Raw genomic sequence first — 26,037 nt, 5'->3', positions numbered from 1 at the left:
AAAAAACTGGCAGTGACCCATTGTATTGACGAGAGTTGTTAAGCTTTTTGGGGGGGGGGCGCGATCAGGGCCCCGCAATTGACCATTAGATCATGAACATCCCTGCCCTAGCTTACTCTCTGCAACTGATTGACAGTAGTGTAGAATTGAACTCTCTGCCATGGAGTGGTGGTCAGTAGCTTAAGGGTAAGACAGATTTATGGAGATGGAGAGATCCACCACTGGCTTTTGGAAGGGGCTTCAGCTTGGTGACAGAATACATTATTTGCTCACAGAAGGCCGCAAATTCAGTTTCCTCTACCATCACTTTAAAAAGACTTTGGAAGTGTGCTAAATGAGATGCCTGATGGCATGAGATAGCTTTATATGGAACTTCCATGGCCAAGGGCAGTCTAGCACTGAACACCAATTGCTTTTAGAGCCACAGCAGGTATAAAGACCCTGTTGCCCTTGTGTTCTGCTTGAGGGCTTCCCATTAGGGCACCTGTTGGAAGCTTGAGGCTGGCCCGGGTAGACCTTTTTACCTGATCCAACAAAGCTCTTCTTCTGTTCTCTCTGTAAGTTTCTGAGGATGACGTGGTTTTTGTGGGCCATGATTTTTATTTGTCTCTGCACCCCCTTGTCCTGCTTTGTCAATTTCCTCTCAGCGCTCATGATCTCATAAGCCCTCTCTCATCTCCTTCCCCAACTGAACCTCGCTCCAGAAGAGAGATTATTCACCCCCCTCCCCACAACTTCATAATTTTAGTTGCTGGTGTAAATGACTGTGAGAGTGACTTCACAGAGTTTGTTTATCCTGTCTGCTGAGACGGAGAGAGGATAAGAGGAAGGAGCAGCAGCCGCCAGTTTCAATGTGACAGGAAGGAAGTCCTTTTTCTAGGAACAGATTCTCTCCCTCCCAAGAGCCGAAGCAGTTTAGTGTGGGCTAAAGCTGGCTGGAGGGCAAGGTGCCAGAAAATTCTTGGAGGGTTTCAGAGGGTTCCTCAGTGTGCTGGGGCAGTCTACCTTTCCATATGTAGCAAGGGAATGCTGCAGACTTCAAGCTCTGGCTATGAAGTCCTAGGGCAGCCTTTGCTAACCTGGCATCCTGCAGACTGTCTGGTCTTAGGAGCCTGAATAATAATAATATCACTGCTATTATTTAGTTAGATGATGATGATGATGAATTTCAGTGCCAGACTGTCTGATTTGGTGAGCTGGATTATCATTATCATTATTGCATTTATTTGTCATTTACTACTAAACTGTCTCAAAGCTACTTACAGTTATAAAAACCTGCATGATACAAAACTTAAAGTACATCACTAAGATAAAATACCATTACTGTAATTGGTGGAATGTGCTCATCCTGTTGTAACAAAGAAAGTGATAAATCCTACCCCACCCTGCTGAAAGATGAACAAAAATACAGGCATGGGGATCGTCATACCCTGCGACCTCCACATTGAGCCAAATGCATGGGGAAACAGGAATGTCTTTGACTGGTGCTCAATGGCTGATATTGATGGAATTAGGTGCATCCAACACTCTGGGGAGAGCACTCCACAATCAGGGAGCCACCACTGAGAATGCCTGCTCTCATGCTGCCAACTTCTGTGCCTCTCTTGGAGGGGGCAGGGCAAGAAGGGTCTCTGGTGATCAGGTAGGTTCATGTGGGGAAAGGTGGTCCCTAAGGGGATTGGGGCCCTGAACCATGTGAGGCTTTATAATATTAACAGTAGTTCAGGCAATCCAGAAGGGTTCATTCTGTGTTTAGCTCCAGAATGAGGAACCTTTGGCTTTGCAGAAGCTGTTGGAGTCCCCACTCCCATCAGTCCAGCAACATCTGGAGGGTCAAAGGTTCCCATCCCTGGTATATATGAAGGCCAGCCAAACACCTGTTATGGAAGAATACTAATAAAAATATCCTGGCTGTAATGGGGAAGGGAGGCATCTTGGTGTCCCTCCTCCTATGAATTAAGATGGGGTACAACTCACTGCTTGTGCAGGGGAACCTCTTGGGTTGGATCTCTTGCTCTGCCTGCCTTACAGAAATTTAAAAACCCTTCCTAGAATGCGAGACATAATGCCTAGCAGCTGAAGAGTCTCTCAAGCTTGCCTCCTCAAAAGCACAGTCAGAATGTCTTGTCTCCCAAGACAGCTTGCAGGGCCAAAGCAAGTGCTCCTCAAATTTCGGCCCCCTCATCTGCTGCTCATGGTGTCTCTAATCTGGCTGGCCTTGTACTCGCTTTGTCTTGCACTAAGTGGGAAGGGCTGAAGTCAAATCAGTGACTGTTTTAGGGTTCCTGTTGGAAGTGTTCACCTGAAAAGATAAATTTTAATAACATGTGGGACATTGGGGAAGGGCCTGAAAGCCACTGTGGGGTGGTGGGCCACCTATAAGAACCGAAAAGAAGAGTATAGGCTGCCAAATAGGACTTAGGGCCTCAAATAGCTGAAAGGACTCCTCTTCTTTTCCCACAGATCCTCTCAGGTGTTAAGATCAGCAGAGAATGATCAGCTCTTGGTAGTTCCTCTGGCATCAGAGCTTTGGGGTGGTGGTTCTCTGGGACAACCCCTAAGTTAGGATCATGGGAAGCTGTACCTTATTCTGAGCTGGGCCGTAAATCTGTCTAGCCCAGTATTGTCTATACCGTCTGGCAGCGGTTCTTCAGGCAGGGTTTTCCCCCAGCCCCCCTTAAGATGCCATTGCGGATTGAACCTAGGACCTCCTACATGCAAAGCAGATGCTCCACCACTGAGGGACAATCAGTCCCTAAGTTGTGGAATTCCTTCCCTACAGAGGTGCACCTGCAACCTTCACGCCAGGTTTCTCCTCATATGGTGAAAATGCAGCTCTTTATCCTGACCACTGCCACCCAAGAATGATATATTTAGGACCTACCCTATTCTTGTGACTGTAATTTGGGAAGGACCATAGTGGTAGAGCGTTTGTTTGGCATGCAGAATGTCTTAGGTTCAATCCCTGACTGCAACTCCAAGTAGGGCTAGGAGAGACCCAGAGACTGAAACCCTTAGAGCTACTGCCAGTCAGTGTAGACAGTACTGAGCTAGATGGATCAAATGGTATGACTCATTATGAAGCAGCTTCCTTTCTTCCTGTTTTAAACTGCTTTTCGTGTTGTATTTCAAGATAGCTGAAACCCACACTGAGACCTTATGGTGAAGGGTGGGTAAGAAATCAAATATATTATTATTATTATTAATAATAATAATAATAATTCTATGTACACACATAGGCACACATATAAAAGCACACACACACACACACAACATTTCCCAGTTTCTGTCTGTCTGTCTGTCTCATGCATCTATACCTATGTATATCTACTGGCACATACTCCCTGATATTCTCTCTCTCTCCATTTCCAGCAGATCTTCTGTTTTCTGCCTCCCCCTCACTTCTGTGATCAAGGCATTTTAGCTGCAGTTTTTAAAACTCTCCTCCCTCCCACCCCAACATCCGTTTGACCATATATTTCTATCTCTCTTTTCATGGGCATATATTTTCCTGGCAGTTGGATCTGATCTTTTCTTTTTAGCCCTCCTGTCTTCAACTCCAAATTTAACCTATTACAGTCTGTTTTGGGGTTGTTTTTTTTTTCAGAGGTTTGAGGGAGAGAATGTTAATGAATTCCTGGAGATCCTGTGTGTGTAAAGGTCAGATTTGTGGGGGTGGCATTATTTTTCTTTTTTTACCCCCTCTCTTGGCTCCCAGGCAGCCCCCCACCATTTTATATGAGATATTTCCTGTTAGGTGTAAAATTAAATTGGTCTCAAGTGTGTGTGAGTGAGACTGTGTGTGTGTGTCACACACACTCACATATACATATACTTGTGATTATCTTCTCCCTCCCAACCATTATACAAAGGAAGAAAAATCTTCCCAAATTAGATGAGGATCAATACCCTGCCCTGAAATATCACACTCAACGCTTGTGCATAAGCACTAGGTTCCCAGGGTCTCCCAACACCTTTTGGATCCCACTTTGTCACCACCACTTTCTGCCAGTTACATGCATGACCCATACTGGGTGGGCTCATATGACAAAAATATACACCTGCAGTCTCTCTCACACACATACAAACACACACACCCTACCAAAGTTCCTGATCTCTCCCTTCCTGATCCTTTCTGGACTTTGGTGCTGGGAAGAGGCTGTCTGTGCCTTTCACTTTCACCCACAATTGAAATTCAATCTCCCTCCCGCCAGCCTATCATTCTACTACCTTCAGTCTCTCTGGCGCTGGGAGAGTTAACTCCCGGTGACGCTGCTGCCTCCACACACCGCCCACCTCCCTTGCTGGGCTGGATCCGTTCTGGCACTCAAAAGGTTAACCTCCTCTCCCTCCCCCCTTTTTCTTTGTGCCCCCCTCTCTCACTGCTCCATATTCCAGGTCCCTCTCCCCTCCCTCTGATGGGGAGCAGCAAGAGGGCTCTTCCTCTCGCCAATTCAGCCCCTACATCTTAGCGGGACCCCCCCTGCTCCTGGCCTTCCCCCCATTTCCCCCTTCTTCCCCCCTTCTCTCTATCTCTCTTCCTCCCCTCTTTTCCCACCCCTCCACCTTCTTTTCCACCTCTGCACCTCTTTCCAGCTGCCCATCTTGAGCGAAGGGAGCAAAGGACTCTGTTTCTCTGAGAACAGGCAGAGCCTCCTTCCTTTTTCCACCCTCCCCTTCCTTCCTTACATTCTGTCACTCCCCCCCCCCCACTGTAAGCTCTCTCTCTCTCCCCCCCTTCCTTTTGGATCTCTCGCCTCTCCTTTCACACACGCTGCCTTTCATCTCTCGCATACTCCCAACTGGCATCCCCCCACCCTAACACACACACACACACACACACCACCCAGATGCCAGCATCGGCACCCCTAGGATACACCAAATCGTAGCTCAGGGGCGGGTGGGACGTAGCACCCCTGGTACCCCTCATCAGTCAGGGTGAGCTACCCAAGAACCATAGTTGAGGGGGGGGGGCAAGCGGTAACCCTGAGCCCCGGAATATCTGATGTTCTACAGACCTTTCCCAGCTAGGTGCTTGAGTCAAGAAAGGGATGGACTGCTTGTGCATAGTCACTACCAAGGTAAGATTTGCCTCTGGAGGGGGTATATTTGTGCCATCTTTTGTGCTTCTTGTTAACTGTGGGGTAGTTTGCTCACCTCTGCAAAGGGTGGGAAGGGGAGGGGGGGTAAGAGAGCTCTAGAAAGCCATGTGTATTTGTCTGTGTGTCAAGCGACGGAGCAGGGGCAGTTGCTGATGGGTGGCATGGAACAGCTTGGCAATGCTACTGGGTGCCAAGGTGGTCGCTGGCGATAGGGGTGGTTATGATGGTTGTGGTAAGCAATGGAAGAGACTCCTCCATTGCTTGAAGTGGTGGGAGGAGGTCTCCAGAAGCCTTCTGTCTCTCCCATGAGCAGTTTCCATGGAGCCGATGGCTGCGTGGGATAAGGCTCTATAGGGTGATGTGGGGTAGTGGTGGTGAGATTGGGGAGGTGGAATCGTCCCTATAAAGAGGCAGGAGGGAGAGAAATGGGGTGTTGCAGCGGCAAAAGGTGGCATCTTTACTGCTGGAATGTGAGGATGCTGGCCCTGGTGCTGAATCTTTGGTGCTCTCCGTGGTGCTGAAAGTGGATGCCACAAGGCTTGTGTCTTAAAGAGCTTGCAGCTAAAGGAACGTGCCCATGATGGTGACGGTGGCGGAGCACTGGGAACACAACACACTACTAGGCTGACATTGGGTGCAGGTGTGTGCATGTTTGTGCATACACACACACACATTGTACAGCTCCAGAGGTTGCTGGGAGGTTTGTGTGTGCGGAGGGGGTGGAATGGACCCGTTCCCAATTCCACTTTGAAATGTCTTAGGGCTGGAATGGTTCTAAGATTAGGGTTAGTGGTGAAGTACAGGTCAAGGGTTGAGGTCCCTCTCTGTTTTAGCTGGGGGCTCTAGGGCTTTGCCATAAAAGTGTGTGTGTGTGTGTGTGTGTGTGTGTGTGTGTGTGTGTGTGTGTAAGAGAGAGAGAGATGCTTTTGCTATGCAGTTGCATTTGGTGTGTGTGAGGGAGGTTGGGGCCCTTCCCCAAGACAACTCATAGCACTGCGTTATATATCTGTGTGCCTGGAAAGGTTGGGTGGTGATTGTTTTAATAACTAGGAGACTTTCAATTGTTGAAATGGGGTGTGTGTGTGTGTGCCGGGGTGCTGGGAATTCTAGATTTGGGCTACTGGTCTTGGGGAAACTTGTCAATAGCTACAGTATTGAGAACTGAGGAGTAGGTGCTTCTCTGTCCAATCTGAGACCCACTTGAGTCCTATATAAGGTAGCAAGGGGACCCATCCATTTCCTTAGTGCTCTCCATGGACCTTGGTGCTCAGCAGTTTCTGGCCTTGCTTTCCTAGTCCCTCTACCTCCCTTCCCTGACTTCTTTTCCTGGTGCTGTGGGTGGGTGGGTAGTGGTGGTGGTGGTCATTGAGATTTCCAGGCCTCATTCAGGGCCTGGTTCTGAGTGGGTATTGGGAACTGAACTCTCCCTTTCTCCACTGGACTAGGATTGAGAGCTGCCCCTGCTCTTGGCTGTTGGAATAAAAGGGTTTCCCACAGGTGTGTGATGGAGGTTGCCAGTGGGGTGGGGGCAAGAGAAGAAGGCCTGCATGTGCCAAAATGGGCAGCAGGAGGGAGAGCAGTGTTGGGGAGTGAGGGAAGGATAGAAGTCTGACATCTTCTGATGCTCATCCGAAAGTATTTGTCTCTTAGCAAACTCATGTTACTTCAGAGAACAGCAGATGGAGGAAGCATAAGAATGCACCACCTAAGAGGGAGGGTGGGGGGAAGCTGTGGAATGCAGTGTCTTGACAAAGCAAGATCAAGAAACCTTTCTTAACAAAAAAAAGAAAAAAAGAAAAGCATTCCGCATTGGGTTTTCTGCCCTCCATGGAAACGCAGAGCAATCCAAGATCCCATCAGGCCTTTGGAGAATGGAATGATTCAGTCCTGATTAGTCAGGGCGGGGTGAACATTTAATTATAAAATAAGGCATTGAGGTGGGTGGGTGGGGGGAGAGTGAATGAGTCTGTGGGGTGGGGGTGGCCAGGCTCCAGGGGTACACAGTGAACAGGTGTTGCTTTTGGCTGAGGTGGCTTAAAGTGTAGCTGGCTTATTGGGTTTTTTTTTGAAAAAAGAGTGGGGTGTTGAGAGCGCATCACCCGGGGTGTATATAAGTGTGAGTGGGGGGAGGGGGAGAGAGACAGAAATAGCACCAAAAGGAGCCATTTCGTTCTGCCCGTCACACACACACACACACACACACACACACACACACACACTGCTTGCGCTAAATACCACACTCCAACTGTACATGAATGCTGATTTTGGGGTGTGAGTGAGGAGGGTGGAGTGGTAGAAGAGAGAGAGGTTGAGTGGTTCGAGTGTCTGATAGGAACCAGTAGTAGAAACTGCAGTGGCTGTCCGCTTCCAGGCGGAAGAGGAATTTGGGGTGGTATTGGTTGAAAGGTGTAAGTGCAAATAGGAAGATGAGAGAATGTCTGGGGTCCCCCCCCACAAAACCCCCCAACAAATTTTCTTGGTAGTGGGGAAAGTGATATGGTCTATTTGAGAAGTGTCTCTAGGCCGCATAACTGAAAATCAGGGTAGGGGGCTCTGTATGATGGGTGTCTAGATTGATTTTGCTGCGGAATGTAAAACAGGCAGTGGAGTGGGTGGGGAATGGCGTTAATAGGGTTGGGTGTGTGAGGAGGGGAGACACAATCTGAGGCAGCTTTTCCCAATCGGATGCCCTCCAGATGTTGGGACTACAACTCCCATCAGCCCTAACCAGTACTGACTGGGGTTGATGGGAGTTGCAGTCCCAAGATCTGGAGGGTGTTGGGTTGGGGAAATCAATTCTACAGAGACTGTAAGTTATTTCTTAGCCCTGAATGTGAGGGTATATCTACATTAATTTGTGCAGACACACAACACATCTGTAAGTGTGTCTGAACACTGTGAGGCATAAGAATAGAGTGCTTTATTTTTTATTTTTTAAAGATGGTTTTGGGGAGGGGGAGTCTGTTGATTGTGGAGAGGGAGGGCTCTCAGCATAGCAGCAGGAGGCCCTGGCCCATCATGAGAGGGACAACCCAGTCAGATGGGCGGGGTATAAGTAATAAAATTATAATAAATTTTAGAAGTCACTGGCAATAGGTTTTCTGGGGGAGGGGGAATTGGACTTCCACTGAAAATAGCCTCCCCCCACTTTCCATAAATTGACAATGGTCCATTAATAATGGATGTGGGCACTGGGAGTGATTGGCTGGGGCTTTACTTCCTGAGGCTTCATCCATCTCTACTCTTATCAGATCTTCTAAGGACGGGCCTTGGATTCTTTGCTGGTTAAGTGCATGTGGAGGGGTGATGAATGTGTTGAGGAAGGGTGGGAGAGAAGGTCCCCTGAGGTTTATTAGATTGGTTTTTGCTTCCTTACGTTCCAGGCTAAGGGCCTGATCAACATTTGATGGCTTCATGGTATTTGTCTGTCATTTGGGGTCTTCAGGGGCTTGGCTAAGCTTGGAAACCCACTCTTCAGAGTTGACCAGCAGCTATTAAAAATAGAATCCAGGGAGAAAGTTGGGTTGAGTTAAGCCACCCACAGTGAGCTGTGTGGGAGTGTTCTTGCCTGCCTTCCCATTCATAGTTTTGATCCATGAAGAGTTCTTAAAGTGTCAAGAGCAGGTGACGTCAGGAGATTTAAAGGCAGGTAGTTTCTTTTTTCTTTTTTCCTAGGGGAGAATTTTTTAGAGGCATTTCCTGTGGACAATCTGGTCAGAGTTCTAGGACAAATGTGGGGAAACATTTTTTGCCCGAGGGCCACATCTCCTCATAGGTAACTTTCTAGGGGGCAAAAAGTCTTTTTCAGACAAGCAAAAACACTTGAGATGGGGACAGGGCAAGGCTGGTGAGGGATGAAGCCTTGGGTGTGTCCTGAGGAGAGTCCCAAGAGCCACATACAGAGGCTTAGAGGGCAGCATTCGGCCCCTGGGCTTGCCGGTCCCCCTCCTAGGAACATAGGAAGCTACCTTATACTGATTCAGATTATCTAGATCAGTATTGTCCAAATAGTTGAGTCTGTATAGCTCTATGGTCCATAAAGCACAGTATTGTCAACAAAGACTGGCAGCAGTGGTTGTCCAGGGTTTCAGACAGAGGACATTCTGATTCTTACCTGGTGATGCCTTTAGGGATTGAACCTGGATCCTTCTGCAGGTAAATTAGATGCTCTGTATTATCCTCTAAGTTGATATCAGAGTGTGTTAACAGTGGTGTCTGGATCCTGCCCAGTTTGTATGTGTATTCTAGAGGCTTCAGGAAAGTCCCTCCTCCCACACTTCATTTTAACAACTGGAGTAGAAATTTGCCTTGAGGCCTGTGAAGATGGCAATTTGGAATCATCTAGATGTAGACAAATGCCTAGAATCAGGAGTGCAAAGGTGTTTGATATCAATCAGCCATCTTTTCTAGTCACTTGGTTAGGAATATAGGAAACTGTCGTTATACTAAGTCAGACTATTCTCACCAATGGTACACTGACAGTGGCTCTCCAGGTTGCAGACAGGAATCCTTTCTCACCTGTACCTGGAAATGCCTTATGGGATTGAACCCATGCCTTCTGCATGAAAATCAGCTGTTCTACCACTGAGTTTGGGCCCTTTCCCAGCTACTGAGTTTCATGATTTTTGCATCTGTCTTGAATGCATATTGGCAGAGACTGATTGATCCAGGTAGAGCATTTGGGGTGGATGTAAAAGTGTGAACAGGTTCAGCTTTCCTTTCTAGAAGGCCTTGGATTTAATGCAGGAGTGGGGAAATTTGTGTAGTTGCCAGAGTTACAACTCCCATCATTCCTGAACATGCTTGGCTGAGGCTGATGGGAATTGAGTCAAGCAGCATTTGGAAGGGTGCAGGTCTCCCATTCCTCATCTAATGTCACAATATAGGGGTATTAATTTATTAGGGAGGTGGGTGCATTAGTACCAAGGTGCTTCAGGTAAATCACATGGGGGATTTGATTATACCACTTGTCAATGACCAGGATGGAAAGTATGTTTTTTTTAGATGACTAGGTGTTGGGCAAGGAATCCTTGCTGGGCTATTTTGAATGCTCTGGACAGAGGTTGGACTTGAAAGTATCTAGCCATGGCTATTGTTTGTTTCAAAAACACCTAATAGCCATGGCTAAATATTTTCAACTTCAGAGCTAGGGAATCAAAAAAGGCTGAGGGGGAGGACCTTCCACCTCCCCTAGACTTTGGAGGGTAACTTGCAGATTGGGGTAAGAGGGGAACCTGTGGCCCTTCATATATTGTTGGGCTCCAGTTCCCATAAGCCTCAGCCAACAACAGCAATAATCAGGGATGATGGGAGTTGCAGTCCAGCAACATCTAGAGGGCTGCTGGTTCCCCATCTAGATGGGGATAGACACATGTAAGAGGCTTCTAGGGGTGCTGTGAAGGATCCTGCTCAATCTCCAATGGCATATCCAGGTAGGACTGGGGATATCCCTTGTCTAAAACCCTGGAGAGCTGCTACCAGTGCAGAAAATACCTACCTGGATGGGCAAAGAGCATGATTTGGAATAAGGCAGCTTCCTATGTTCACTTCTTCAGATAATTAGCACAGGGCATGATCCATCTGGACATTTTTCCATGCAAGGTGCAGTTACAGTTCATTTTTCTGGGGTCTTTGTGAGACAGCGTCCCAATGGATCATGACTATTATGGCCTGATGGTTTGTGGGTCCTTCTTCATGGTGTCCAATATGATCTGCTTGCCTCTACTGAGCTCTTTCCATGTATGTGCTAAAATTTCTTGGGGTTGGTGGTGGGAAGAGATTTATTTAAAAAGTGGCAGTCTTGCAGATCAGTCCTCATCAAGGCATCCGGAATGTGACTCCAGAAAGCTGCTAGATAGCCTAGAATAGCACTGCCTTTACCTTCACCCTTTTTTCTTGTTCTCTGTCTCTCCAGGCATGGATTATTTGTGAGAGTGTGGTGTTCTTTAGCAGCTGTAAGAAAATGGGGGTGGGATAGGGCATCCGGTTGGTTGGTGACATTTTGTGTGTGTGTGTGTGTGTGTGTGTGTGTGTGTGTGTGTGTGTGTGTGTAACATGCCTGTGTGGCTCTTGCCATTGATAATCTGGATTGGGAATGAGTCATTGTGTGTGTGTGTGTGTGTGTGTGTGTGTGTGTGTGTATGAGTGACAAGGAGAGAGAAACTCACAGTAGAAGAGAGATTCCAAAAAAGAAATGCTTCTGAGGATGGGTGAGTGAACTAGGACTGACCTGTGACCACTGCCCCCCCAAAGGTTTATAAATGATTTGGTCCAAGAATTGCTGAAAGGGGGGCTTTGCTGAAATTTAGAAAAGGCCCTTGAGCTGGCAGAAGGTGGGTGGGAGGTATCATGCAGCAGTATGTGAGAGGGGGAGGGAAGTACCGTAAATTAGGCAATTTGGAAAGGCTCAGTCTCAGTGAGAATTCAGCCACAGGACCTGTTTTCAAGCATTTGGTGTTGGAACAAAAGTCCTCATAAGGGCATTTAGGGAAGGTTGTGGTTGTGGATGCAAAACACCCCAGAATCCACCGGAAACTTTATACACATGTGTACACACCCACACAACACACCTGTTGCATCCCAGCAGGTAGATCTTGGGTATCAGTCAGTGAGACTGACAGATCTGATCCAGAGTAGGTGCCTTTCAAACACGTATGCTAATAACCACATAGGCAATCTGGCGCACACATTTTTTTCTTGATATCAAGAAAAGCTGGATGTATTTATGATTTTTAATTGTATATTGTACTGTTTTATTTTAATAATCTTTTAATTGGCCTTAAAGCTATTTTGGAAAAGGTGGGATGTGTATGTTTTAGAGAAAACAACTTATGCAACCCAAATAGACCTTGTAAAAATCTTCCATTTTTGCTCATGCTGTCTAGTTTTTATCCTTTTCCCCCACCTAAGGAACTCTGGACAGTTTATGTGAATCATCTGCCCCCTCCCATCTCAGCAACCCTGTGAGGTAGATTAGTTGGGAGAGTTGAGCCCATCAATTTCACCCACTGCATTTCATTGATTTTTAGGAATTTGGGCCCAGATTTCCTCTCCTACCTGGCCCCCACAGTCCAACATACTTTCCACTCCACTGATGCTTTAAAAATGTATACCGTTAGAAGTAGTATTCAAACTCACTTGCTTTTTAAAAAAGCATTTGCTGGGAACACATATTTGACATTTTTTTAACTCTCTTGTCTTCAACTGGTGGGTCAGGACCCACTAGTGGGTTGCAGCCTGATCCAAGAAAAGGGTCATCCAAATGCATGTCGGAGTTAAAAGTGGGTCCTGGGTCTGAAAAGGTGGAAGATACTTGTTTTAACTGACTTTTCCTGCTCTCTGTCCTACATTTGGAGGTGTGAATGGTGTGAAGGGCTGGTCAGTGACAGTGTCCATGGTGGTTGTGGTGGAGAGGGTCAATGTCACTTTCAGCATCTTGTCTGAAAATGCCTTGAGCCTGTCTGAAGATCTGGCATCCTCAATGGGGTGGGTGGTCCAGAACTCAGTGGTGGAGCATCGGCTTTGCATGTCAGAAGTCCTTGGTTTAATCGCCAACAGCCTCTTCAGATGAAAGGGGCAGGCAATAAGAAGAGAGACTCTCCTCTCCCTGAGACCCTGAAGAACTACTAGCCACCCTCCCTCTATCCACACCATACATTGAAAGCATTTTCAAAGCATATGACTTCCCCAAAGAATCCTGGGGACTGTAGTTTCGCCCTCACAGAGCTGCAATTCCCAGCACTTTTAACAAATGAGTGCTCATGTTTCTTTGGGAGAAGCCATGTGATTTTAATGTGTCTTTAAAGGTAAAGGGACCCCTGACCATTAGGTCCAGTTGTGGCCAACTCTGGGGTTGCGGCGCTCATCTCGCTTTATTGGCCGAGGGAGCCGGCGTTCAGCTTCCGCGTCACGTGGCCAGCATGACTAAGCCGCTTCTGGCGAACCAGAGCAGCGCATGGGAACACCGTTTACCTTCCCGCCAGAGCGGTACCTATTTATCTACTTGCACTTTGAGGTGCTTTCGAACTGCTAGGTTGGCAGGAGCAGGAACCGAGCAATGAGAGCTTACCCCGTCGCGGGGATTTGAACCACCGACCTTCTGATCAGCAAGTCCTAAGCTCTGTGGTTTAGACCACAGTGCCACCCACCTCCCTTGTGCCTTTAATTTCTTTTAAATATATGGTGTAGATCTGCATAGGCAAAACTAGAGTAAATGGAGGGATTGCCTGAGTTTTGGGACAAGGCAGCTTCATAGCTTAGGAAAAACCAAGGGAATGCTGGCAGCAATCAATCCAGTTTTTGCTTATCTAGTGAGTGTGTTACATATACCATGACCCATTTAGTTGCTCTTGTATGGGTGGTGGATATAGGATTATAGCTGTGAGGTTTGCTCTAAAGGGAAAGAGGGTGGCTAAATCCCAGATTTTTGTAAGAATGGAAAGGTCACACAGGAAGCTGCCTTCTACTGATTGAGACACTTGTTCAGTATTGTTGACTGGCAGTGGCTCTCCAGGGTTTCAAGCAAGAGGTCTTTCCCAGCCCTACCTGCAGATGCCATTGGGGATTGATCCTAGTACCCTCCTGCATTCTACCACTGAGTTTCCTCTGGCTAGGTAGCAAGCTTTAGAGATGCAGCAAATGCTTTGGCTAGCTGTTTGCTTATCTCCTCAGACAAGTTTTGACAAGCCTTCTAAGTTGAGCTCTTCATCCCAGTCTACATCTGTACTGGAAAAGTTTTAAAGATGTTTTTATCATTTTATCACTTCTTGTTTGCCATCCTGGGCTCCTTGATATGAAGGATTTAAATAAAAATAAACTTCACTGGTTAGGACTGCAAGCTTTTGGGTTGTCCTGGACTCTTCTTCAATGAGCTGTGTTTGGTATAAGATAGCGACTGGCCTTTGAACCAAAAGGAGCTGTTTTTGCCAACAGGGTTGTTTGGGGTGGCAAATCCTTGGGAGGCCACAGATTTTAAGAGATTTCTATTCCAGAAGTGGATGTTTGTGATGTTTCATTGGTTGATGGGCTTTTGTTTGTCAATAATAATAATGCAAATTTGGCATTAATGCCCCCACAATATGATTGAAAATATGCAAACTAAGTGTTCAGGGGTCTTGAATAGAGTATTTCTGTTGCAGCCATTGGATTTTCACCAGACATTCTGTGTTTGTCTGGAGTGATGGTGGATGAGAACAGTGCTGGGTTAGGTGATAGTGAGGTGGATGATGGAAAGGGACTCAGACTGCAGACGACATGTTTGCAGTCCTGTTGTGTTCTTGCGTTGTTTTCAAAGGTTTCCATGCAGGCAGGAAGGCAGGGCCTCTGTGTCCTTTTACATCCACCATGATAGTCGGGGATCAACAGGTGAGCGTTGCAGTGTTGGGGAAAACACTTTGTCAGCTGGTTTCTACTTACCGTACTATGCAGCTGCTATGGGCCCTGAGTTTTTGTACAAAAAGTGGTGGCCTCAAAGAGGACTGGAAGCTTGGGCCGCATTTGTGTGAACAAAAGCTAATGGTGTTTTGCAAGGAAGTATGTGCCTTATATCTCTGTGCTACTTACATGCACTCCACTGACAGGAGTACATTCTGTGTCTTCTCCTGACAAATGCTTTTCTGAAGTTATGGGAAGCGCTCAGGAAAGTGATGGAAATATCTCTGTCTCCCCAGCAGCCCTGGTGTGTGCTGAAGATGGCCTGCAATGTGAAGCCAATGTTTATTGTGCAGTGCAGTGCTGTCCTCCCATCCCCAGCCCCCCTGCAATATACACACATACCTGAGATGGAGGGCACGTTATGAATGAATTCCCCCCCCTTGGGCCTGCAAAAAATGGTGGCTGCCCCCAGGAGTCATTGGCATGAATGGGATTGTAACAGTGCAGACCAAGGGTCTGCAAAGCTGTATTCATGAACAGAAGCAGCAGACAGAGGGGGTAGCTTTAAGAGAGTCTTCCTCCATGCAAGGCCCTCTAGATGTTGCTGAAGTCCAACTTCCAGTGACTACCATGGCCAAGGACTGCACCAGTTTGGAGAAGGTGGCTTTAAGATATTTAAGGGGATGCCGCCGCTAGTGCTGGAGATGAGCCAGATCTACCCAGCTCCTGGGGGAAACTTTCTCCAAAATAAGCTGAATTGAAATGAATGGGACCCACGCCTATTTATCCCAGTGGAGCTCGTAAGATTGCTGGGAGAGCCCTACTGGATCAGGCCAATGGCCCATCTAGTACAGCATCCTGTTCTCACAGTTGCCATCTGGAAATCCTCAAGTGGGATCCAAGCACAAAAGCACTTGCCCCTCCTGTGGCTTCCAGCAACTAGTATTCAGAAACATTGCTGCCTCTGACTGGAGGCAGAGCATGGCCATCCTGGCTACTAGCCACTGATAGCCCTTCCCAATCCTGTATCCATGTTGGTGACCTTGGATGCCTCTGGAGTGAGTTCCATAGTTTAGCTTGCTCAGGAGACTGTCCACATGAATTCTGCTTCAGATCTGTCTGCCACCCTGAGTGGCCCCCAATCTCCTCCAAGGCATTCACCTTTCTGTACCTCCAGTTCCTGCCCACACCAGCCCTTTATATTATGAAGTCTCTCAAGGAGGTTTCATATGTGAAGAGCTGTTATGGCTTACAGAACAAGGCAGGGGTCAATACAGGCCACTCTCTCTCACCCAAACCCCCGGTGCTGCCAGCAGAGGTTGGGGTGGATGGTGGTGGGATGTCCCCGCATCACAGCTGTTTGCTGTTTTAAGGCAGAGGTGGGGATACCCACAGGCATGAAGATGTGTGTTTTTGAAACCACCCAAATTTTGGTTCGGGGCGGTAGAGGGTTGTGCAACTGGTTTTTGACAATTGCGAGGTAACTAAAACACCTCAGGCCAAGGGGTGAGATTGATGAAAGCTTCCTAAGGCAATGCTCAACCCACTCCTGATTTCGAAAGCAGTCTGCACCACACAGGTTCCCTCTAGAAGTTTTGGACTACAGCTCCCATCATCCACTAGCCAACTGAGGGATGATGGGAGCTGTAGTTCGAAACACCTGGAAGGAGCCACATTGGGGGAGGCTGCTCTATCCAGTTTCTTCCTCCCTCCCCCACTTTTATCTCTTTTCTCAATCCTTGGCCGCCTCATCCCAGCACCCTCCCCCCCTTCTATCAGCCTCGGCTGCCTCTTGGATGCCATGGCAACCAGGGATAACTGGATCATGAATGCGTAGGGGGGGATTATTTCAGGCAACGTACAGCAACACCCCCTTCCATTTTCCTGTGTAGGCCCTTCATGCCCAGTTCCATTCAGTTCCCTTTCTACCCACCCCAAGGACTCCCAAAGAGATGGGGGGACACACATGCTATTAATTTGGCATGGGGGGCGCAATATGGGGAAGAGGTTAAGGGCTTGCTTAACCTCCAGGTCACAGATAAATCCTGTTTCCAGTGCCCAAGATGAATCCTGGAAGCAGGTAGACTCAGCCCATATATTATTATTATTATTATTATTATTATTATTATTATTATTACGTATCCTTCAGGTCCCAGGGTGGGTTACAACAACTTAAAATTTCTTAGAATATACCGTACATATTTTTGCATACAGTTTGGACTAACATGCACATTTTTGCAAGTGTTTTTCCTACTACAATGCATTTTCACCAACATTATGCATTTTTTATGCCCTACCATGTTTTTGTACACATTCGTTGGAGAACTGCATGCAAAATTTGGAGAAGCAAAAATTTCAAAGAATAGTAGTGTTTCAGTTTGTGTTTTGGTTTGAGGAGTGTGAATTAAGTGGTTTCTGATTCAAATGTAAGGCAAAATTAATTATTAGTACTATTATTGCACTTAATTTATTAATCACCTTCTAATCCACTGTCTCAAGGTGATTTACAAATAAAACAGTAAATTTAGCAATTTATTAACAAAATAATTAAAAACAATTAAAAATACAACAGCAAATACATTTAAAAAATGATTAAAATCCTAAGAAGTGGACATTCATAGTAAAGAACCATTTATCTAGCTGGAAAGCTTGTTGGAGCAAAACATGTCTTCAGCTATTTCCAGAAGTGCAGATAGTGGTTGCCTGTCACATCTCGACAGGAATGCTCTTCCACAGAACAGGGGCAGCCACACTACAAACCCTCCTCTTGACTGAAACTTATTCATTCCTTTCTATCATTTATATACCACCTTTTCCTCCCATGAGCTCAAGGTGGTGTACATGGTTCTTCTCCTCAAATTATTCTCATAACAACCCTCTGAGGTAGGTTACGCTGAAAGAAGACAGTGACTTGCCTAAGGTCACCCAGGGAGCTTCATGGCAAGTGGGGATTTGAACACTACCACAGACTCAACTTGCAGGAGAGACTTTTGTGCAGATTGAAGTAATCAACTGGGTGTATAAGGGGGACTGTGATCTCTCAGGTAACTTGGTCCTGAACTGCACAGGGACTTAGTACCAACACCTTGAACTTGTCCTGGTTAGCAGATTGGCTGTGAGTGCAAATCATGCAAGCAGGGTGTTCTATGCTGGTGATAGTTTGCTTCCTGACGCAATATAGCCACTGTGTTCTGCACCACCTGCAGCCTCAAAATCAACCCCAAGGGTAGCCCCACATACAGCACACTGCAGTAATCCAGTCATGAGGTTACCAGTGCATGGACAACTGTGCTCAAGCTATCCTGATCCAGGAACAGCCAATAACTGGTTGGTAAAGGGCACTCCTAGCCACTGAGGACACCGCCTCCTGTCACAGAACTAGATTTAGCACCCTTTCTCCCCCATTCCTAGTCCCTGAGCACATATAGAGTCCAGAAGCTTAGATTTTTATTGATATATATATATATATATATATATATATATATATATATATATATATATCAAGTCCTGTCCTGTCTTCCCACAAAAGTAAGGGTGTCGTGTTATGTTGCACTAGCAGGGCAGGGAAGAAAGTTAAAGGAGGTGAATCAGTTGGAAAAGTCTCAACTTCTTATTAAGATCTTACAAATGCTTCTGAGGAGGAGGAGGCAGAGGCAGAGGCAGCAGCATCTCAAACTGCCTTGAAACTCAGCAACAAAGACACCTGCTTTACATTTGACAGTAGCACAGCAGGTAAATTACCTGTTTTGTATGCAGCAGCTCCCTGATGAGAGGTCTCCCAGCGGCCTGATGAGATCTCTAGGCAGTGCTGGGAAAGACCCCTTGTCTGAAATTCCAGTGAACTTCTGCCAGTCAATGTACACAATACTGAGCTAGATAGACCATATGGCTTGACTGTATAAGCCTATGTTGTGGTGCTGCTCCAGGGAAGGCCCTGCTTTCAAAAGCACTAGATCAAATTCTAGATTGAGGCCTCTCCTGAGGATACTAAGAACTGCAGGGGTTCCTGTGGGAGAATATCATGTGTGAATGCAGCAGATAACTTCAGAGTTGTGTGGGGACTGTCTCCTGATTCTTCTTGGCCGTGACCCACCCATCTTAATGACCCTTGCAGCAGACTGTCCTTTTTTTTTTTTGCTGTGATTCCTCTCCAGTCTCCTAGTCATTGTTACAACAACCCTGTAAAGTTGTGGATGAGATGACTGATGCTGGGCTTGGGGTGGGAGACTGGCTGAAGGGCCAGCTTGTGACGTCAAACAGGGATTTCTGCACTAAATAATTAATACTTAGCATTTACAGTGCCCACATTTTTCATCCCACCTTTCATAAGGTTCTTCCACTAACCCAGTCACCATATTTTAGGCATTCAGGCTTAATTTTAGGCATTCAGGCGCTGTGGCGCCTAGGACTTGCTGATCAGAAGGTCGGTGGTTCGAATCCCCGCGACGGGGTGAGCTCCCGTTGCTCGGTCCCTGCTTCTGCCAACTTAGCAGTTCGAAAGCACATCAAAGTGCAAGTAGATAAATAGGCACCACTCTGGCGGGAAGGTAAACGGCATTTCCGTGTGCTGCTCTGGTTCGCCAGGAGCAGCTTAGTCCTGCTGGCCACATGACCCAGAAGCTGTATGCCGGCTCCCTCGGCCAGTAAAGTGAGATGAGCACCATAACCCCAGAGCCGGCCCCGACTGGACCTAATGGTCAGGGGTCCCTTTACCTTTATATTTAAATTATGCTGGGACTAGATATATGCTGCTGCTGCTGCTCTGGCAGTACAGCCACTACATCTAGTGCCTAGCGTGAGGGGCAAGCTCATAGGTAGAAAATACAAAAATGGAGGAAAGACCAGCTAGCCCACACTATCCCTAGAAACTTCACCAATGTCCAACAATCAAGGACTGCTGGTAACAACATCCGCATGCTGCCTGCACATGAAGGGACCCAGTGAACTTATGGCAATGAAGACTAGCACCCCACCCCACTCCCCATACACACTTACACTTGGTTTTTTTACACGCTACAGCAGGGGTAGCCACTATAATAACCTCCAGATGTTGTGGACCTCAACTCCCATCATCTCCAGACAGTATGGACAGTGGTCAGAAATGAGAGGAACTGTAGTTTAAAAACCCCCAGAGGGCTAGAGCTTCCCAATGGGACAGCTCCAAACTAAGAAAGCATGAAGGGGGCCATTCACCACTCAGCCTTGGATAGGTGGCTAGACAGGTAGCAGGTGCCGTGCCCACTGTGGCACCAGGAAGGATATAGGAGTCTGCTGGAGCAAATAGGTTGACAGCCCTATGCAGGAAGCATGCTGGACACTGTTGCTGTCGCATGGGGTGGACCTCCCTTCTGGCCTACGCAAGACAGGGCGTGGCGGGGGGGGATCTGTACCTGTGTGGTCAGAAGGAATCTCCATGGGCAGAACAGTTTTTCACACACAGGACAAAACAAAGATACTGTAATAGTTTGAGTTCCTCACTTGAAGTTTAATAAATTTATATAGTATGACAACACAAATGGAATTCATTAATTATGCAGCTGTTGATTAAGGGATTATTATATTAACTGAAATGTAACTGACATTAATACGATTATGGAACGCAGAAATGCGGGGAGCCCCTTTATCTAAATTGTATTAATTGGAAGTTGATTGGCATTTGAATGATTGTATTAATTGGGAGTTAATTGATATCATTATAATTTGGCTATTGGGGGAATATTGGAAAAGTAATACAATTTATTTGGAAAGGAATCTGTACCTGTGGGAGAGTAGCCTGTGTGGATCAAGGCAAGACATAGAGGAACAAGAAAGAGGCAGCTTCTCGAAGGACATGTAGGCCCTAGAGCGGGATGTGCATATGGTGTTTGTGGATGCTCTGCCAGCCCTCCTGCCACAGTCTTCCTCCACCTTGCTCCGGTGACGGGGAGACTGCTGTGATTGTGAGTGCTTCCCTCCTGGAGGTTATAGTTAAAGAATGAGGTGATATTCACTAAAAAAAAAATTATGAAACTTTATTTCAAAAGTCTTTTTTAAAAAATAAATTTTTTTGTAAACTCAACAGAGTTTAAGAAGAACCACACATCATAAAATTATGTGTCTGGGTTGGTTTAATAAAGGAGAAGTCTGTTGATGGCTACTAGCAATGATGGCTAGCTCTGCCTCCAAAGATAGGGGCAGCAATTTTCCCAACTACCAGTTGCTGGAAAACCCAGGAGGGGAGTGCTCATGTGCTCAGGTTCTGCTTGTAAGTTTTGCATGGGCATCTGCTGGGCCACCGTGAAAACAGGATGCTGGATTAGCTGGGACATCAGCCTGATCCAGCAGGCTCTGTTTATGTTTGCCTAAACAAACAAGATTTTAGCAAGCATTAAAAAGCAAGGCAACAAAGGTGCTTGCCTGACACAAATAAGCAAGCGAGTTGTATAGCATAGTTCCTGCCACACTAAAAGTTTGATGTCTCACAAGCATGGGATGAACATTTTGTGGCACTGGTAAAGGTGCCAGTTCCACAGATTGCTGTGCGGTCAAGTGGGCACATATGGGTTGAGGCAATACTTCAGGTAATCTGGTCCCAAGCTATTGAAGGCTTTATAACACCTCGAATTTAAGCCCAGCAGCATACTGGCAGCCCTGAGAGACAGTTGCAGCAGTTAGACATTATGGCCAGCTTCTCCAATCTGATGACTTACTTGTATTGGACTAGATTCTCCCCCCCCCCACTCCAATCAGCCTCCATCCAGTACAGAATTATAGTCCAAAACATCTGGAGGGCTCCAGTTTGGGGATGAAAGCTGCACTGTGGAATGTGCTTCCTTTCCCCTAGTTTATCCAAGTGATATGCTTTGTGTTTTCTTGATTGTTTTTGTACATGGTGATGTTGATGTGATTCAATATGATCCCATTCTCAATATGGTTTGCACCTGCAAAATGTTGGGGCAGATAGACGGCTTCATTTCCAGTTGATGCAGGTCCCATAACTGCCTGCCGAAATCCTATACCTTTTTATACCACAAATGTTCAAGTTTATTTTTTGTCCAGCCTCTGTGGCAGACAGAAGTGTCCCTCCAGATAGCAAGAATGCACTGGGGAAGCTTCACACAGCAACTAATGAAGCGGAATGATGTGTGGATGGTCTAGTGGCACTGTGGTCTAAACCACTGAGCCTCTTGGGCTTGATGATCGGAAGGTCGGCGGTTCAAATCTCCATGATGGGGTGAGCTCCTGTTGCTTGGTCCCAGCTCCTGCCAACCTAGCAGTTCGAAAGCACACCAGTGCAAGTAGATAAATAGGTACCGCTGCGGCAGGAAGGTAAACAACGTTTCTGTGCGCTCTGGCACTCATCAAGGTCTTCCATTCGCCAGTAGTGGTTTAGTCATGCCGGCCACATGACCTGGAAAGCTGTCTGTGGACAAACGCCGGCTCCCTTGGCCTGAAAGCAAGATGAGCACCACAACCCCATGGTTGCCTTTGATTGGACTTAACCGTCCAAGGGTCCTTTACCTTTACCTTTTACCTAGTATAAATGCACCCGCTAAAGCACTATTACTCTCTGCCTCTTGACCTTATGCAGGTACCATCATTGTACTCTTTTAGACACATCTGCTGAAATTTTTTCTGTTTCAGCAGGCATACATGATTTGGCTGTATCTGATTTTAATTTTTCTAAAATGTTTTATTGTTTTTAGTTTTTTTTAAAACATTTTAAAAATATTTGAAAGATATTTTTTATTATTTTTTATTACATGTTTTAATCGCAAAAGTGTTTGCTGCCCTGGGCTCCTTTTGGAGGGGTATAAGTTTAACAAGTAAATAAATGACATGTTGCAGAATACACTCACCAAAAGTCATTGGTCAGGAGGAGGCCTTAGTTACAAAGTTCTTATAAGTGCTCTGGTTGCCTCACTTCAGAAAGGATATTGTAGAGTTGGAAAAAGTTCAGAAAAGGGCAACCAAAAAGATCCAGTAGAATGGAGTAACTTCCCTATGAAGAAACGTTTGGGACTTCTCTAAACTAAAAAGGCGAGTAAGAGATGACATGATAGAAGGCTATATAAAGGTTCATGGCATGAAGAAAGTGTCTAGAGAAAAGTTTTTCTCCCTTTCTCAAAACACTAGGACCCATGAACAGTGTTTGAAACTCCCATTGTTCTAGGCACATTTTGCGACAGGGAATTTCATTAGAGCCGTTTCTGAGTTCTGGGCGCAGTACTGCACCTAAGATTTCAGATTAAAACTGCAGAGTGGAAGGAAAGGAGGACCTTTTTCTGCCTCCCCACTTCCAGCTACTCTCTGAAGACTGGGGAAGAAACCCTCTTAAGAATATATGGGGGGTGGGCAGGGGAAGGACTAGCCCATGTGAAAAACAAACATAATATTTTAGCTGCCGTTCATTCATTTTCAGCTTTGTATTCTTGTTGTAAAGAAAAAGTGCACCTAGACATTCCGTTGTTGTGCCCATAACCTAGGTACAAGGTGCCATTTAGCTCCTAGCTTTCATAGCTCAGTTTCTAACACTGCTCATAGACACCCACTGAAGCGGAATGTTGGAAGATTCAGGTTAGATAAAAGAAAGTCGTTCTCCATGCAGTGCATAGTTAAGGTATGGAACTCCCTCCCACAGGAGACAGTGGTGGTAGAAACCCAGCCAGGTGGGTCTATGGAACCATTCACATAACAAAAACTACCATAAAGATAACAAAATTTCAAAAGATTTCAAAAGTCGGGTCTCTGGCTTGGCTTTTGAAAAACTAAGTCCACAGCAGTGGCGTAGTGTGGGTTGTCAGCACCCGGGGCAAGGCAAGTAATTTGCGCCCCCTAACCCGTGGATTTGCACCCCCTAACCCTAACCCCCCAGATGTTGCGCCCGGTGCGCCCGGCCCCCCCTGTACCCCCCACGCTACGCCACTGGTCCACAGTACTTGCTAACTGACCTAGACCATGCCCCAGAATCTCCCATGATGCATGCCAGTTATGCAACAGAGACTGTGGAAGGGATTCTGTCAAAGGAGAGCATTAAAAGCTCACAGATGTAGAGTGTGCATGTGTGAGTAGAAATGTAAATTTTGTATTTCAAGATCGGCTGCTTTTTAAAAATACATAAATCTTTGGAATTCAGCCCTGTTGAATGCCTTTCATTCAGGGTGACTACTTTGACAATAAAACCAATCCTTTTGCTCCCCCCTCCCCCCATCTCTGCACTGACAACCTGCTTGAAATTACTTCCTTGCAAAGTCACACCACCATTGAGCTTGTATCTGTCAGGGAAACTAAAATCCTGGTTTGGGTGGTTCATGCCTGCATGGTAACAATTGGGAATGTGTGGCAATTTTGCACCTTTCATTGCCCATCTCAGGGTAGTTAGAACCTGCTGTCTGTTGCAAAAAATAAAAATGGAAACTTACTGCATTTTTAGTTGCTTAGTTTCAGTGCATTGGCCTTGAACATTTTTTCACAGTCATGACTACAGAGTCACCCAGTTTCTAACAGTTTCACAGCCACGTGCTGTTCTTGGTAAGCTTGTGAGCAGGGCCTGAGAGCCACAACCCTCCCTTTTGTTTTCTCCAGTGTGTGCTAATCAAAGCTAACCTGCCTTTGATTATGGAGGTTCCATTCCTAGTCTTGTGGCTAATGGTGCGTCGTGGAATCTGCTTTGTTCCTGCCGGATCGACTCATGCATATGTCAATGGACATTATATATTCTTGTGGCATCTCAGTTTTTTTCGCAGTTCGTTTCCGTGCCAAACGGTCAGCATGCTCACATTTTGAAACATTTCTCTTTTTCTGGCAACAAATGGTCATTATTCTTATGATCGAAATGTGTGAGAGCCAAACGTAACGTAAGAGAGGGGCTGTAGCTCAGAGCATAAGATAAGAATCCTGCTGGTTCAGGCTAAAGGTCAGTGCTGAATCCTGGAAAATATGTCTGTACACTAGACTGTGTGTACACACCATACATTTAAAAACACATGACTTTCCCCAAAGAATCCTGGGAACTGAAGTTTATCCCTCATAGAGCTACAATTCCCAGGATCCACAACAAACTAAAATTCCCAGGATTCTTTTGGGGAAGGAGGAGGCATGTGTATTAAATATAGGGTGTGCCCACAGCCTAACTGTTAATATGAACATAACAGTGGTACCTCGGGTTACATACGCTTCAGGTTACATACGTTTCAGGTTACAGACTCCACTAACCCAGAAATATTACCTCAGGTTAAGAACTTTGCTTCAAGATGAGAACAGAAATTGTGCTCCAGCGGTGTGGCAGCAGCGGGAGGCCCCATTAGCTAAAGTGGTGCTTCAGGTTAAGAACAGTTTCAGGTTAAGAACAGACCTCCGGAACGAATTAAGTTTGTAACCAGAGATACCACTTTATAGTACACAGTGATGCTAACAGAGTTTTCTGGGTCCAGAATCCTGTATGCAGATTGGGTCCTATGACCTACTCACAAAAGCAGGCGCAGACTTGCATAAAATTTGCATATGCTGTGTTGCATGCAAAGTTGTTTCCTCTTTTGCGACTGGTGTGGCATGCGGAAAAATAAATCGGTGGCTGCATATGTAATAAAATGTCTGACAGAATGCAGACAGGTGAAGCTTTCCCCCCATAATTATTTTTCCATGCTAGAAAAGGTTTAACCTGTTGAATTTATGCTTGACACATAACTGTTAAAGGCACAAGAAATCTGCTTTCCCACAATGATGACCCTAAATTAAAGCCTGGGCTGCAATCCTGTACCCATGTACCTGCGACTAAGCCCTACTAAACACAAAGTGACGTACTTCTGGGTAGACATGTATACCATTGTACTGTAAGTTAATTATATAGTGGATTCTTAATTAATGCTTTGCCTTTAGCTCAAGCACAGCAGGAGAAATGCCTAAGCCTTTTTGTAAAGTTTTCATATTTTGCATTTTCCAGTTCTGGGACGGGCTTTTAACATCTACCTGCTCTTATTGTGCCGTGATATTTGCAGAAAATAACTTTTACGGAATACCTGATCTCAGATAACCCCCTACCCCACAGTAAAGATGCACCCTGATTACTAGGGGAAAAGGAAGGGCAAAAACTATGGAGATTCCAAAAACTGGAAAATGAGGCAGAAGCAGGAAAAATGCGCTAAAGGGGAGGATGAAATAGCTTTTTGGGATCCCGGGGATTACCATCATCTGGAGCACAAATAAGTCACATCTCTGACTTCACTCATTGGCTAAAAACACTGAAAGGTGGGAGCAACCAGGTTGGTGCATCTCACAAAAATTGTCTCAATGGTTGCCTTCCTTCTGGGGGGCTAGAGACTTACATTTTTTAAAATGAAAGCTCAGAGTCTGGGGCTCTTGCTGGCTGAAGGCCTGGTACATCAGTACCCCCTGTACTCTGAGCATCTGTGACAATATGTGGTCACCAAAGGCCCATCTAGTCCAGCCTCCTGTTGCTCACAGTAGCCAATCATATGATTCCAAGATGTCCACCAAGAGGACATGAGGCTCATGGCCTACCCATGCTCTTGTTTTCCAGTGATTGGTAGACGGGCAGACTGATTTGGCCTTGGAGAAAATACAA

At 46.1% G+C, this 26,037-nt stretch overlaps 1 protein-coding gene across 8 annotated transcripts in view; it reads left to right on the top strand.

Annotated features, from left to right (window-relative positions):
* DLG4 (discs large MAGUK scaffold protein 4) overlaps positions 1 to 26,037 on the top strand; it is a 129,098-nt gene that overhangs the window by 8,642 nt on the left and 94,419 nt on the right. For 4 of the 8 annotated variants that reach the window (XM_083472551.1, XM_083472548.1, XM_083472546.1 and 1 more), the window contains exon 1: positions 4,388 to 5,081. The exons of 3 other annotated variants lie outside the window; for them this stretch is intronic. In XM_083472551.1, coding sequence (XP_083328677.1) covers positions 5,052 to 5,081 — 30 coding nt within the window. In that variant the 5' untranslated portion in view covers positions 4,388 to 5,051. Of the gene's footprint in view, positions 1 to 4,386; positions 5,082 to 26,037 lie in introns of those variants that run through there. One more of the 8 variants, XM_083472560.1, reaches the window with a different exon arrangement.

The sequence above is a fragment of the Podarcis liolepis genome (genome assembly GCF_965112155.1).
Source record: "Podarcis liolepis genome assembly, chromosome: 13".
Lineage (NCBI taxonomy): Eukaryota > Metazoa > Chordata > Lepidosauria > Squamata > Lacertidae > Podarcis > Podarcis liolepis.
Note: the sequence above shows the minus strand (reverse complement) of the source record. Positions and strands in the feature narration are given on the sequence as shown.